Consider the following 15,702-nt stretch of genomic DNA (forward strand, 5'->3'; position numbering starts at 1 on the left):
CCACAGACTTTAAAATGAACCATTAGCCCTTGGTCCAGATGTGGAACTAAAACAAAGCATGGGGGAAAAGAACACATGAAGAGAGTCAGTGAAGACTGGGGTTTACTCAAGTTTTTTAAGATAACCCCAGGATCAAGGAGAGGAGGACATACAAGAGTTAGTAATAACATTCACTAGACAGGGATGACAGAAAGAGAATATATAATAGGAAAAGAAGGCTAGTAATATTAGGTACCTAAATATTTGTTCTTTGATATACTAAGAAATAAGACCGAGCTGATTTTTATTTATAAAAATCTATTTCAAATGTCCATATGAGAATTTTTTTCATTCCAAAAAAGCAAATACATTTAAAAATATATATATATTTTTATTGATTTCAGAGAGGAAAGGAGAGGGAGAGAGAGACCGAAACATCAATTATGAAAATCATTGATCGGCTGCCTCCTGCATGCCCCCTGCTAGGGATAGAGCCTGTAACCACATGTGCCCTTGACCAGAATCAAACCCGGGACTCTTCAGTCTCCAAGCCATCTCTCTATCCACTGAGCCAAACCGACCAGGCCTACAGTCAGATATTTTAACTAATTATTTACAGACAAGTAACATAGTAAAACTCCACAATTGTGACTATTTCAGAACAAGGTCTCATGTGTTTAGTAGCCATGGTTTACTGCGGTTTACTCTGGTGCCAGACAATGTGCTAAATAATCATTTAACATACATTATGTCATTAATTCTCATAAAATGCATGAGGTTAGTATTATCATTCCATTTCACATATATGAAAATTAAGAATTAGAAAGCTTGTTTAACCTGTCCAAAGACACGCATCTAGTCCTTGGCAAAGCTGATATTTGAAACAAAGGCCAATAATAAAGCCTATGATGTTAATTATGCCATAATGTTCCCAAAGCCTGTATTAAGGTGAGTAACAATAATATAAATCAGTTAGGTATGTGAGGTCACATTGTCAGAGTCCTATTACTAACAATTCTCAATAAAGGTGATTATCTGAAAAATAATTCCACAAATTTTCTCATCCCTAGCACTTTCTCACTCAAGGCCAAACTTCATATTGAGCTTAGCCATCCTATATTGCATTCCTTTAGACTGCCTTTTCAAAGTGATATATAGATAATACAGTCTAACATAATGGATAAGCAGTATGGTACACTGGAGCTGAAATTAGATTTTAGCTCTAATGTTAATTCAGAAATATTTACTAGTTAGTGTAGGGGTCCTAGGAGAGTCTAACGTTTTTCTTTGATTACTCACCTGACCTAAATAAACAAATAACAACTAATAAAATCTATTCCGCCTTCTGCAAAGGATGGTTGTGAAGATCAAATGAGATATGACATGAGAGACTTTGTAAAATCTAAAACTCAAATGGTACTATTATTCATTTAAGAGACTCAGAAGTTGTCTCCCAAAAGGAAGCCCTTATTCTTTTCCCCACCCCAAGACACAATTACATGTTAAAATATACTAGTAAAAATCTGGAGGTAAATGTCATATATAACAGAGAAATGAAGAAATGATGGGAAGAGTTAGTCACACATGCTCGCTTCCTGAAGATGGTGGTGGCTAGAGATGGCTGTGACTTAGGAGAACTGGCTTCAGGGAACGTGGGGCGGCTTCACCTAGGGATTCCTGAAGCTGTTTGTGGAACATGTGGATTCCTACATGAAACAGCATGGGAATGAGACTGCGGGTACAGAACTAAAGAAGTTGGATGAACAGTACCAGAAGTGTAAGTTTACGGAACTCAACCTTGTTCAAAAGAAAAGGAGGCTGAAGGGTCAGATTCCTTTCTTACCATTTGCAACAGCATGTATGGAACTGGAGAGCATTATGCTAAGTGAAATAAGCCAGTCAGAGAAAGATAAATATTACATGATCTTACTCATTTATGGAATATAATGAACAATATAAACTGATGAACAAAAACAGATCCAGAGACAGAGAAGCATCGACCAGACTGTCAAACTTCAGAGAGAAGGTAGGGGAGGGTGAGGGTAAAGGGGAGAGATCAACCAAAGGACTTGTATGCATACATATAAGCCTAACCAATGGACACAGACAACGGGGGGGTGGGGGGGGCGGAGAGGAGAGGTAATGGGGCAATAAGGACACATATGTAATACCTTAATCAATCAAGAAAAAAATTTTTTTTAAAAGACTTAAAAGTCAAAAAAAATAAAATAAAGGGTCAGATTCCTGAAATTAAGCAGATTTTAGAAATTTTGAAATGTGTGCAGAAGAAGAAAGAGTACACCAATTCAATGGAGACCAGATTCTTACTGGCAGATAACCTGTACTGCAAAGCTTTAGTTCCTCCTAACGATAAAGTGTGTCTGTGGTTGGGGGCTAATGTAATGCTTGAATATGATATTGATGAAGCTCAGGTATTGTTGAAAAAAAATGTAACCACTGCCACAAAGAATCTGGATTCTCGTGAGGAAGACCTTGACTTTCTTCAAGATCATTTGACTACCACTGAAGTCAGTATGGCCAGGGTTTATCACTGGGATATAAAAAGAAGAAACAAAGATGATTCTACCAAGAACAAAGCATAATTCTGGCAATGAAAAATTGTGGTTCATTTTTCCAAACCTGTTCTTTTAAATATTCCAAAGTTTATTCTTAAAGGTTGGCACTAGTTTGAATGTTTTTTTAAAACAGTAAGGATGATAATTAAAACTTTAAGAAGTGATAAACACCAACACCATTTTATTTATTTATGAAAACAAAATTAGTTCCAAATATTTTATGGGATTAGCAGTATTTTTATTTTTTATTTTTTGCATTTCCAACATAGTAAATGCTACTTTCATTATTTTTTGTTTGTCATAAGAAAAGTCCTAGTTGAAATGGCTGAAAACTGATGTACGCTGAAGAGGCTGAATTCTAGACACTTTAGCACAGTTTACTTCTTTATTATATGATGTTACTCTCACTTAAATATTTGCAAATTTGCTTTTCTTCAATACATGTGGAGCTTTATGGTCCTCTGTTGTTGTTACTTATTATAATACTAGGGGCCCGGTGCACGAAATTCGTGCACTGGGTGTGTGTGGGGGGGGGGGGGGGAGAGTGTCCCTCAGCCCAGCCTGCCCCCTCTCACATACAGGGAGCCCTCAGGCGTTGACTCCCATCACCCTCCGATCGCCTGATCGGCCCCTTGCCCAGGCCTGACGCCTCCGCCAGAGGTGTCAGGCTTGGACAGGGGACCCCCATCTCCCCCTGATCACTGGCTCTGGCCCCCATCCAGGCCTGAGGCCTCTGGCCCAGGAATCATGCCTGGGCAGGGGACCCCCATCTCCCTCTGATCGCTTGCTCCACCCCCCGCCCAAGCCTGACGCCTCTGACCCAGGCTTCAGGCCTGGGCAAGGGGACCATCATATCCCCCCAATCCCCGGCTCCGCCCCCCACCCAGGCCTGATGCCTCAGCCAGAGGAGTTGACCCTCATCACCCTCCGATCACCAATCACCGGATCGGCCCCTTGACCAGGCCTGAGGCCTCCGGCAGAGGTGTCAGGCCTGGGCAGGGGACCCCCAGCTCCCCGCGGTTGCAGGCTCTGCCCCTGCCCAGACCTAACGCCTCTGGCCTAGGCGTCCGGCCCGGGCAGTGGGGACCCGCAGTGGCAGCGGGGGGCGCCGCGATCGTGGGCTTTGCTTTAGGCCCAGGCAAGGGACCCCTAGCTCCTGGGACTGCCAGCTTTGACCGTGCCCAGCTCCCATCGCTGGCTCCACCCCTACTTCCTGCTATCACTGGCCAGGGTGGCAAAGGCGCCTGATTCTCTGATCATAGCTGGGGGGCAGGGCAAAAGCTCCCCCCCCGGGTTTCAGATCACTGTCAGTGGCAGGGGACTTCTTCCTGCTTTCCCTTTCGCCTCCCTGCATTGTGCCTACATATGCAAATTAACCGCCATCTTGTTGGCGGTTAACTGCCAATCTTAGTTGGCAGTTCATTTGCATATAGCCCTGATTAGCCAATGAAAAAGGTATCGCCGTATGCCAATTACCATTTTTCTCTTTTATTAGTGTAGATTCTGTACATTATAGGAAATGGTCATTTGCCCTCTTAAGGTTTAAGAGGGTTGTTAAGACAACACTTTTGCCTGCCCCCTGTAAGTAAGTGCAGTGTCTTTACAATGCCACCATAAGGGAGATTTCAGCCAACATGAAATAACAAAATTACCCAGTCAAAATTCTTGGCTAAGGTGATTTTGCATTTCTTAGCTGTTCTCCAAAGCAGCTGAACAAGAATATTAAGATTAAAAACAATGGTTGAGAAGACTTGTGTGTTTTTTATTTTATTCACGTTAAAACCATAGTAGTGGGTGATACAGATTCTGGTAAAAACACAAATGTATTATTCCATATCCATGTAGTAAAAAAGTATACGTGTACAATGTATTGTACTTGTATTTCATGATATTAAAACAGTAAAGTTAAAACTGGGGGGAAAAATGATGGGAAATTAAGGATAAATGGAAAAGAAGAGTGGAATACTATAGGAAACCTTTGGAGCAGCAGTCGCCAACTGTGGTCCACGGACCACTGGTGGTCCGTGAGGTCCGAAAGGTTGGCGACCGCTATACTATAGGACATATATATTTTGGGGCCAAGCAGACCATGCAGCATTAATCTAAAGCCGCTTTAATAAAAATATCCACTTTAGTGTGCAGAAAAAGATGGCGGTCTCCACAGGAGTTAAAGTTCCTCGTAATTTTTGCTTGTTGGAAGAACTTGAAGAAGGACAAAAAGGAGTAGGCGATGGTACGGTTAGCTGGGGCCTTGAAGATGATGATGACACTTACAAGGTGGACAGGCATGATTACTGGGCCACCAAGGACAACTTATGAAAACAGAATATATATGTAGCCTGAAAGTTGAATGTGGACCTAAATACCCAGAAGCTCCTCCATCAGTTAGATTTGTAACCAAAATTAATATGAATGGAACAAATAATTCCAGTAGAATGGCAGATGCACAGAGCATGCCAGTATTAGCAAAACGGCAAAATTCATATAGCATTAAAGTTGTACTGCAAGAACTAAGACATCTATTGATGTCCAAAGAAAATATGAAGCTTCCATAGCCACCAGAAGGACAAACATACAATAATTAATTTTAATGGATCTCAAACTTAAATCAACAATCTCCTACTCATGTTAATGTCTTGATTAAATATCACAATGCAAAATACCCACACATTAAGTAAAAGAATGCCAACTGGTAAACATGAACTGGGCATGTGTAAGAATATATTTCATATATGTACACACATTATGTTTTCAGGTAACAGGAGAAAAATTGCAGCACAATTTTTTTAAGGCTCTGTCATTTAAACATAAACCTGGAGTATTCAAAATAGAATTCAGGTTTACAAGATGAAAGTACCGTGATTTTTATTAAAAAGTAAAAATCTCAAGAAGGAAAAAAGAGAAATGGCATGCTTTATCCATCTTGCTTAGTGAAAGAGCTTCAATTTAAATTGTCTAAAGTAGAAGGAACAATGAATATTGTCTCAAATTGTTTTAATTTTTTAAGTGGTGTGGGTGCTGACTACCAATAGTATCAAAAATATGTTCAGGATTGTTTTGATACCTGTGTTTACAATAAAAAAATGTCATGGGGAAGGTCAATGAATTTCTGTTAAAAGCTGTTTCTGTGTGTTACATGTAACAGACATGGTAAATATTTGTTTACAGTCTTTGACAATCCATGCATTTAATTTTAAGTGAAATCAGCAAAAAGGAAATAGGTGAATGGATATGTGATTTTTGAGATTAAAGTTAGTCTTAAAATGTAAATAAAATGTGGATCATGTTCTCAAAAAAAAAAAATATCCACTTTATACAGTTGGACTTATGCATTAAATAATGAGCTCTAACAGTTTTCTCTTATAGGATGCAGGCAATTCCTCCTCTGCTTTATCATTAACACACTAAAATCTTACAAGAGAAGAGATAATTTGGTTAATACCTTATTCCAGCCGCTGGCATGAACTGTGGTCTCCAGTGTACATTCCCGATATGTCTGATATGTCAGTGGCCTGTAGAAATTTTTTTTAAAAGTCTGTGTCACTAAGTTGAAAAATTCTAAATTTCCAGGTGAATAAATATACAGTCATTACTCTAATGTTGTAGGAACTTTTTGTAAAACTAAGACAGATAATTCAACATATTGTTTTGTTTTGAGATATGGCTATTAACATTTGGTATACACTTTTCTTCAAGCATCCTCAATAGGCTGAGATGCATGTTACCAGTTTCAAAAATCAGTTAACATAACAAGTAATAATAAAAATAATAAATTTTTATAATTGCATTAGTTACCCAACAGAATTTCTATATTGTAGATAAACATAAACACTTGGATTATTAATATGGGATCAAATAATAAGTATTATCTTATTAATAAAATTAAAAGCATAATTTTATTTTTTAAGGCAAAAAATCTAAAATATTTAAAAATTAAAGAGACTTGTCACTGGAACATTTTTCAAATTGAGGATATAAGAAGTTGTAATAAACAAGGCCAATAAACAGAGCTCTATTTTTAACTTGGTGTCTTATAACATAAAATCCTAGAGGGCAGAGAGAGAAGCTTTTCTGATTGTTTCCATGAATGTTTTAGTTATGCCAAAATTCAAATCACTGAGCGACGACAATGCTCAATCAATAATTTTTTAATGTTTTTATTGATTTTTAGAGAGAAAGGGAGAGGGATAGAGAGAGAGAAACATCGATGAGAGAGGAACATCATCCATTGGCTGCCTCCTGCACACACCCCTACTGGGGATCAAGCCCGCAACCTGAGCATGTGCCCTGACCAAGAATTGAACCGGCGACCTCTTTTTTCCTGGGTCGACGCTCAACTGCTAAGCCACACCAGCTGGGGTCAATCAATAATTTATTGAGGGACTTTGAGTACTATATTTTAAGTCTTGGTTTCATGTGCAAATTAACAATAACAACAACAAAATACTTGATAACCAAGTAACATATGTAAGCAAGAACAGCTTAGATAATAGATTTAGTAAAATGTAAGCCCCCTTTTGTGGGCAAATTATTAACATACTAGAGGCCCAGTGCAAGGATTCGTGCACTGGTGGGGTTCCTCAGCCTGGCCTGTGGGGAATGGGCCAAAACTGGCTCTTCGACATCCCCCAAGGGGTCCAGAATTGTGAGAGGGCATGAATTCATGCACCGGACCTCTAATATGCATCTAAGATCTTTGATTAATCTCTTTTCACCCTTCCCCTTTCTCCCTCTCCTCTGAGATTCATCAGTTTGTTCCATGTTTCCATGCCTGTGGTTTCCACTACTGCATTGAGCGTCTGTCCCCTGGTGATCAGGGCGTGTCATAGCTACCAGTTGAACGGTCGGATGGTAACTTAGGCTTTTATATATATATAGATTAGAGGCCCAGTGCATGAAATTCATGCATGGGGGGGTGGAGCCCTCAGCCTGGCCTGCACCCTCTCCAATCCAGGACCCCTCAGGGGATGTCTGACTGCATCTAGCAATCTGGAACCACTGGCGCCTAACTGCCTGCCTACCTGCCTGATCGCCCCTAACCCCTCTGCCCGCCTGCCTGATCGCCCCTAACCACCTCTGCCTGCCTGATCGTCCAGGACCGCAAGGCATGCAGCTTGTCCCTCTCCCGGGCCGTAGGAGTAGGCGCAGCCGCTGGCACCTGGGACCGTGGGGCGGGCAGCTTGTCTCTCTCCCAGGTCGCAGCCCCAGCCACTAGCACCAGGGACTGCAGATCATGCAGCTTGTCCCTCACCCGGGCCACAGCCTGGCTGGTCCCCATTCCTCTCTTGCGAGCTCATTTGTGCCTGGCTGTTCCGCATTCCTCTCTCCCCTGTGTTGAGTGTCTGAGCCATTATAGCATGACAACCATTTGCATATTAGCTCTTTATTATATAGGATATGTAAAAAAGAGAAGAGTCTTATTTTAAAATCCATCTCAAAGGTATTTTCTGATCTGACCACTCAACTCTGTGATTTCTTCAGCCTGTGAATACAGACGACTGCTAACAGCTACCACTTATTGGCAGCCTACTGTTAGGTTTTATTTTTCACATATTTCATATTATCATTTTATATATTAGGAAACTGAAGCTCAGAAAAGCTAAGAGACTATCCCAAATCCACATAGCTGGCAAGAGCAATGGAGGAATTTATACTCAATTAGATATGGCCCTAAAGGCCACACTATTTTAACTTAGGATTTTGACACATGACATGATAAAGTCTAGATGCCACATGTAGCTAACAAAGCACTTGACATGTGGCTAGTGATGTGCTGAAAGTGTAAATACACACCAGATTTCAAAAAAAAAAAGAATGTAAAGTATCTCACTAATAAGTCATTATATGGAGTATATATTAAAACTACATTTTAATATATTACATTAAATAAAATGTTATTTAAAATCATAATTAAATTTTTATATGGCTGCAAAAAATTGTAATTACATACATGTGACTTTCATTATCTCTATTGGAAAGTGCTGGTCTAGGTATTTCAGAATAATGGTTATGATGACATGGGTATCATTCTTTTATACAAGTCAAAATAAAATCAATACTACAGTGATGCTGAGATACCAGGGGTGACCTTTTTAATAAGATTTTATATAACCAATTTCACCCCAATAAATTTAATTTAAAAAATATATATGTTATATACTACCTTCCTGATATATTCCCATCCAAATGAGCTTAGTATTTTTTTTTTTTAGAAAACTTGTACTAAATACTACGTGTTTATAAATCCTAAACTTCAGCAGATACTATATAGTCTACCTACCTATATTCTCCCTGAAGCTTAACTTGTGTATATCAGCCCCTTCACTTCCTTTCCTGAACTGTTTCATGCTACTGTGGGTCACAGTAGATCTTATTGGTAGTTTGTCTATCAGGCTAAAATAGCATCCTTCAGAATGAAATGATTTGAAACATATGTACACACATATATGCACATTAACAATCCAGCAGATTAAAACAATCAAAGGACATCTAATACATAGAAAAGTGTAGCAGAAAAACCAGCCCTTTCTGATGAGCTACTTGAAAACAGAACAAGAAAGAAAACGGAGGGTGGGTGGTATCTTCCACCTTAAAAAATACTGCCATGAACCTATATAATCATTCTAGTTCATGCTCGGCAGGTGTGGCTCAGTGGTTGGTCGACCCATGAACCAAAAGATCACCAATATGATTCCCAGTCAGGGCACATGCACGGGGTGTGAGCTTGAAACCCAGTGAAGGGTGTACAGGAGGCAGCCCATCAACGATGTTTCTCTCTCATCAATGTTTCTATCTATCCCTCTCCCTCTTCTCTCTCTAAAAATGAATAAAAACGTATTTTTTAAAAATGTTTTAAGTAATTCTAGCTCTAGCCAGTCTTGCTCAGGGAACAGAACATTGGCCCATGGACTAAAGGGTCCCAGGTTCGATTCTGGTCAAGGGCACGTACCTCAGTTGCAGACGCCATCCCAGCCCTGCAGAGTGCGTGCGGGAAGCAATCATCAATGTGTCTCTCTCACATCAATGTTTCTCTCTCTGTCTCTCCTCCTCCCTTCTACTCTCTCCAAAAAATCAATGGAGAAATATCCTCAGATGAGGATCAACAACAAAAAATAATTCTAGTTCATCATCAGATAGTTATTTTTAAGGTATTAGTAATAGCACTTAACAACTTTCAAAAGTATTTCTGATAATCACACATATTTTTTTCAAAATTGGCTAAAATCTACTAGAACATTTCTTCTTGACTGCTAAAACAGGATATATGTTGAGTTTAATTCCTTAAAAAATAAAAGACCTCTAATTTAGTATTTGCCATTTGAAAATTACATCAGATATCCTTTAGATTCTATAAAGGAAACATCTTAACATGTCTTCAAAGTAAAAATATTCATTTTTGAGTAGAAGAAAAATACTGAAAATAAACACACTAAAGGAAAAATGAGATTTCTGAAAAATAATTTTATTCAGGTGCCTAACCACCAGAGATACCAATTTCAAAAATAATTATATTAGTATTCAGAGTCTAGAGAAAAATAAATAAATAATATTCATCAAAAATAAGATTTTTTAAAAATATCACTTACATTGCAGTGAGAAAATATCAATTTTTCTTATACACTATGAAAAGGACTCCAAAAACAATACTTTTTCAAAAACCTATATAATACTGTTCTTTAGAGTGCTCATAATATCCAAGTTAAGTTAAAATTGACAGATGGATAAATTGAGATATAGAGTGAAATGGTTTGATACAAATAGTTTGTATCAAAACCAGAAACAGGGCTGGGCTGATGTGGCTCAGTGGTTGAGTGTCGAACTATGAATCAGGAGGTCACACAGTTCAATTTCCAATCAGGAGGACACATGGCCAGGTTTCAGGTTTGAATTCCAGTAGGAGGATGCAGGAGGCAGCCAATCAATGATTATCTCTCATCATTAATGTTTCTATCTCTCTTCCCCTCTCCCTTCCTCTCTGAAATCAATAAAAATATATTTTTTAAAAATAAATTGGAAACAGGGCTCTGGCAGGGTAACTTAGTTGGTTAGAGCATCATTCCAATACACTAGGCTTCAGGTTAGATATCTGGTGAGGGCACATACAAGAAGCAACCAATAAATGCATAAGTAAGTAGAACCATCAATGCTTCTGTCTCTTTCTCTCCCTTCCTCCCTCCCTCCCAAAAAATTATTTTTAAAAATTGGAAACAGAATTTTTTTAAAAATATATTTTATTGATTTTTTACAGAGAGGAAGGGAGAAGGATAGAGAGTTAGAAACATCCATGAGAGAGAAACATCAATCAGCTGCCTCCTGCACACCCCCTACTGGGGATGTGCCCGCAACCAAGGTACATGCCCTTGACCAGAATCGAACCTGGGACTCTTCAGTCCACAGGCCGATGCTCTAGCCACTTAGCCAAACTGGTCAGGGCGGAAACAGAATTTTTTTTTTTTGTCTTATATATCTCAGTTATTCTACTCCCAGTCCCAATAACTTGTACAAGTTTTGTTTGTTTTGGCAAACAAAATTTCCTCAAATCTTACATGAAACATCAATATATAACATATGTGAAAGTATAGCTATTCTGGTTTAAGAACAGTGGAGAGGCACTAATAAACCCCACCCACTCACCCTGTCCTCACCTCTGCAAGGGCCCAGAAGGCTCCATAGAATACTTTGAAATCCACAGCCATCTCCAAATTTCCTATTGTCTTATTTCCCAACACCTATAATGTTATCTCCTCTCCATATTTATTTATTTTTATTTTTTTGTAAATCTTCACCTGAAGATATTTTTTCCATTGATTTTTAGAGAGACTGGAAAGGAGGGAGGGGGAAAGAGAGAGACAAAGAGAAACTTCGATGTGAGAGAGACACAATGATTAGTTGCCTCCCGCACATGCCCCATCTGGGGTCAGGGATCAAACCAACAACCCAGGTATGTGCCCTTAATGGGGAATAAAACCTGCATGGGGCTGACACTCTAACTACTGAGCAAACCAGCCAGGGCTCCATATTTGTTTTTAAACTTTCCTATATATAAGGTTAAGAAGATCCAAATGTAATTTTCATTTCACTGTTTCCTATATATAATTGCATTTTTACATTTGCTCATGTCACCTTAACAAAGTGAATTCTCCTTAAACCCATATTGCTGCTTCCTTCTACTACATGTAACATATAAACTCTGCCTACATGAAAGTAAGGAATTACCTTACTACAACAACACTGTAGCATCTGAATTTTGGCCCTTTTATTATTTACTAGAGGCCTGGTGCACGATATTTGTGCACTCAGGGGGTGAGGATCCCTCAGCCCAGCATGTGCCCTTTTGCAATCCGGGAGCCCTCGGGGGATGCCCGACTGATGGCTTAGGTGGGGAGCGGGCCTAAGCCGCAGTTAGGCATCCTTAGCGCTGCCACGGAGGTGGGAGAGGCTCCCGTCACTGCTGCTGCACTTGCCAGCTGTCAGCCCAGCTTGTGGCTGAGTGGCACTCCCCATGTGGAAGCACACTGACCACCATAGGGTAGCTGCTGCATTGAGCATCTGCCCCCTGGAGGTTAGTGCACATCATAGCAACCGGTCATTCTGCCATTTGGTCTATTCGCATATTACCCTTTTATTATATAGGATTTATTTATTTTATATTTTATTGATTTTAACTGAGAAAAAGGGAGAGGGATAAAGAGTTAGAAACATCAATTAGCTGCCTCCTACATGCCCCCTACTGGAGATTGAGCCTGCAACCAAGGTAAATGCCCTTGACCAGAATCCAACCTGGGACCCTTCAGTCCGTGGGCTGATGCTCTATCCACTAAGCCAAACTGGTTAGGGCTGAATTTTGGCCCTTTTAGAAAAAGAGGCGATGCCATCCTGTTTTAGATAGTTGTCAACATTCATTAAAACAAATGTTTTTTCTAATTCATATCAATTCCTTAATGATTCTCAGCAAAAAATTAGGAAAAATGAATTTTTAAGATGTGTAAAAAATGATGTGGTTCTATTTTAATATACTTTCACTATAAGCCTCTTGCCTTTAGCTGTAAGGGAGGGAGGGGGAAAGAGAGAGAGAAAATCAGAATCATAGCTAGGAGCTGAGTTCACACTATAAGAATATAGCAGTAGTTCCATGGGCAGATGGTGCAACCCCAAAGTACAGCAACATCTGGGATACCTAAAATACAGATGTAATGTTAATCCCAAAGTACAAGAAATAAAACCCGAGCCATTATATTTGTGTTGGCCACTAGAGAATGGTAGTAAAAGTGGTCAGGACAAATAATATAGCTTGTATTTACTCAGTGAAAGTATTTGCTGAAACCTGATAGCTCAACAAGAAAATACAAATAGTCAAATCCATGTTGATGCAAATATTGTCACTCAAAACACAGAGATGCTTTGGAAAAGCAAGAGAAGAAAGAGTGAAAAAAAGTAAGTGATAAAATAAGTTACCGTTTATGTAAAACAAAGTCTTAACCAACCCACTGCAGAAGACTACTTAGAGAAGCAATGGTAACTCACTGGCTGAGGAGCACTTGCAATGCCTGATGTAGAGGCTCTTTCAGTTCCTGGGACACTCTTTCCCCAAGATGAGCCAAGCAGTCTTCTACTGGGGTGGCAGGGCTGAACACTGGAGACGTGTGCTGGTCAAAGCCTATGTTGGTGAAGGCTAAGACAGGGCAAAAGAAAATCTAATTTAATATATATTATCAAAAGTTGTGCTATAAAAGCTCAGGGGATTAAGACAACTGCTACTGAGAATGAGCTAAGTTATAAGTCACCTATAGAGGTCAGAAAATCACTACAAGATATCAGTCTTTCCTGGATAGGTCCTACATTTAGAGATTTTTTTTTTTAAAGAAAATATGTTTATGGAACATCTCAGGTTTCGTAAGAAAAAGACTAAACTGAAATGTTAAAATATACAAACCAATTTAGTGCATTATTACAGACCAATGTGATATAAGAATGATATATGAGAGGCAACTGCTAGATCTATCATCCCTCTCTTAATATTTTCCTTTTAAACTTTTGTTTTTTACCTTTATAAATGTAGCACTGTTTTTTAATATATCTTTATTGATTTCAGAGAAGAAAGGAGAGGGAGAGAGATAGAAACATCAATGATGAGAGAGAATCATTGATTGGCTGCCTCCTGTACACCCCTTACTGGGGATTGAGCCTGCAACCATGGCATGTGCCTTGACCAGGAATAGAACCGTGACCTCCTGGTTCACAGGTCGACACTCAACCACTGAGTCATGAACAAGCACGCGATCACATGCTCTTGTGCTCGCACGCACCCGCTCTCTCTCTCTGTAAACATATCCGTGGGTGAGGATTTAAAAAAAAAATTTTAATGTCAGCAAAGGAAAATAAAAGTCTAAAATTAGGTTTCTGGATGATTTGTAAATCTCTATTCATATTCTTTACCAACAGGGAACTGATTTTATAAACATGTTTTGTAATTTTTCTTGTTAAAAATTATTGGTCAATAGCCCAAATGGAGTGGCTTGGTGGTTGAGCATCGACCTACATACCAGGAGGTCACGGTTCAATTCCCAGTCAGGGCACATGCCTGGGTTGCAGGCCCAATCCCGTGTGAGGTGTGCAAGAGGCAGCCGGTCAATGATTCTCTCTCATCATTGATGCTTCTATCTCTCTCTCTCTCCCTCTCCCTTTCTCTCTGAAATCAATAAAAATATATTTTTTAAAACAATTATTGGGCAATATATATCCACACAAAAACTTGTACTAGGCACTGGCCAGTGTGGCTCAGCTGGTTGAGCATTATCCCATGCACTGAAAAGTCACTGCACTGAAAGGTCACTGGTTCGATTCCTGGTCAGGGCACATGCCCATATTGCGGGTTCAAAATAATCCAAATGCTCTCCTCAATAATAAGGGGATGATTGAACAGTCATTCAATGCATCGAATTTCATTTAGTTACTACAATGATAACAATTTTTAAAGTTTATGACATAATTTAAGTACAAAACATATGGCTATAAAATTACATCTATATTACTATTACAACTATCTATAGCAGTGGTCGCCAACCAGTGGCCCACAGAGGTCCGAAAGGTTGGCAACAGCTGATCTATAGCATATATAATGCAAAACTGAAAGCAGTTTACTCGCGTTTTTTAAAAAATTTATTTGATTTTTTTACAGAGAGGAAGGGAGAAAGAGAGAGAGTCAGAAACATCGATGAGGGAGAAACATCGACCAGCTGCCTCCTGCACACCTCCCACTGGGGATGTGCCCGCAACCAAGGTACATGCCCTTGACTGGAATCGAACCTGGGACCTTTCAGTCCACAGGCTGACGCTCTGTCCACTGAGCCAAACCAGTTGGGGCAGTTTACTCACATTTTTCCCCTTAATGTTACATTGAATGGAAAGTACCTTAACATGATTGTCGAACCCATCACTTAACATCAGAAAAGGCTACATTTAAACTGTTGTGAACAGTTGGGAAAAAATTTAGAAACATATCCCTTAGGAAAGAAAAATGAGTAACCACTAGTTTCACTCTTATAATCCTGTACCAATGAAGCCGTGTAATGTTGAGAACACTCTATTATAAAGAATCAAATTAAACCAACTGTAAACCACAAAAACAGAATCTTCTAATTAACTAGGAAAGTAAGAATAAAGAGACCTTCAGAAATTTCTTTGTCCAGAAATCTTAGCTCTTCTTCAATTTCAGTTTTAACTTTTAATAAAACTTCTTGATCCAGAGATTGTGAAGCTACATCTTGTTGAACTCCTGAAACCAATAGAAAGGTTATTATTGACAGAGGTAGAGAGAAGCCATTAGTATATGGGTAGTATTTTAACTAAGTAAAAAATATAAAATTAAAATTATCAAAGCTAGGGGGCTGGGAGATATTTAAAAATGATAAAGGTGAAGCTTGGGTAGGTAATATCACTACTATGGAGAAGCTATGATTGGAACTCAGGTGAATCTGAATACAAAACTATTAATGCAGGCTGTCCTCATCTTCTGTTTGGGTAATTAGAAAGGAGGTATCTCTAGAAAGCCCACTACATGGGAGAACATATTTGCCAGTGCTATCACTGATAAGGGTTTAACCTCCAACATTTATAGGGAACTCATACAACTCAACAAAAGGAAGAT

General features: G+C 39.1%; 1 protein-coding gene and 2 pseudogenes across 6 annotated transcripts in view; 2 read left to right on the forward strand and 1 right to left on the reverse strand.

Annotated features, from left to right (window-relative positions):
- The window catches only part of BCL2L13 (BCL2 like 13), a 224,849-nt gene that overhangs the window by 121,954 nt on the left and 87,193 nt on the right, over positions 1-15,702 (reverse strand). For all 4 annotated transcript variants that reach the window (XM_081083523.1, XM_081083524.1, XM_081083521.1 and 1 more), the window contains 3 exons: positions 15,223-15,330; positions 13,080-13,227; positions 5,998-6,067 (listed from right to left, as the gene is read on the reverse strand). In XM_081083523.1, the coding sequence (XP_080939649.1) occupies positions 5,998-6,067; positions 13,080-13,227; positions 15,223-15,330 (326 nt within the window). The remainder of the gene's footprint in view (positions 1-5,997; positions 6,068-13,079; positions 13,228-15,222; positions 15,331-15,702) is intronic.
- On the forward strand, positions 1,581-2,582 carry LOC308514722 (prefoldin subunit 3-like; annotated as a pseudogene). The gene is made up of 2 exons: positions 1,581-1,809; positions 2,220-2,582. The product of its transcript is annotated as a prefoldin subunit 3-like (transcript).
- Positions 4,704-5,140, forward strand: LOC308513458 (ubiquitin-conjugating enzyme E2 variant 2-like; annotated as a pseudogene). Its single transcript has 2 exons — positions 4,704-4,889; positions 4,990-5,140. The product of its transcript is annotated as a ubiquitin-conjugating enzyme E2 variant 2-like (transcript).

This window comes from Myotis nattereri (genome assembly GCF_964212035.1).
Source record: "Myotis nattereri genome assembly, chromosome: 2".
Taxonomy (NCBI): Eukaryota; Metazoa; Chordata; class Mammalia; order Chiroptera; family Vespertilionidae; genus Myotis; species Myotis nattereri.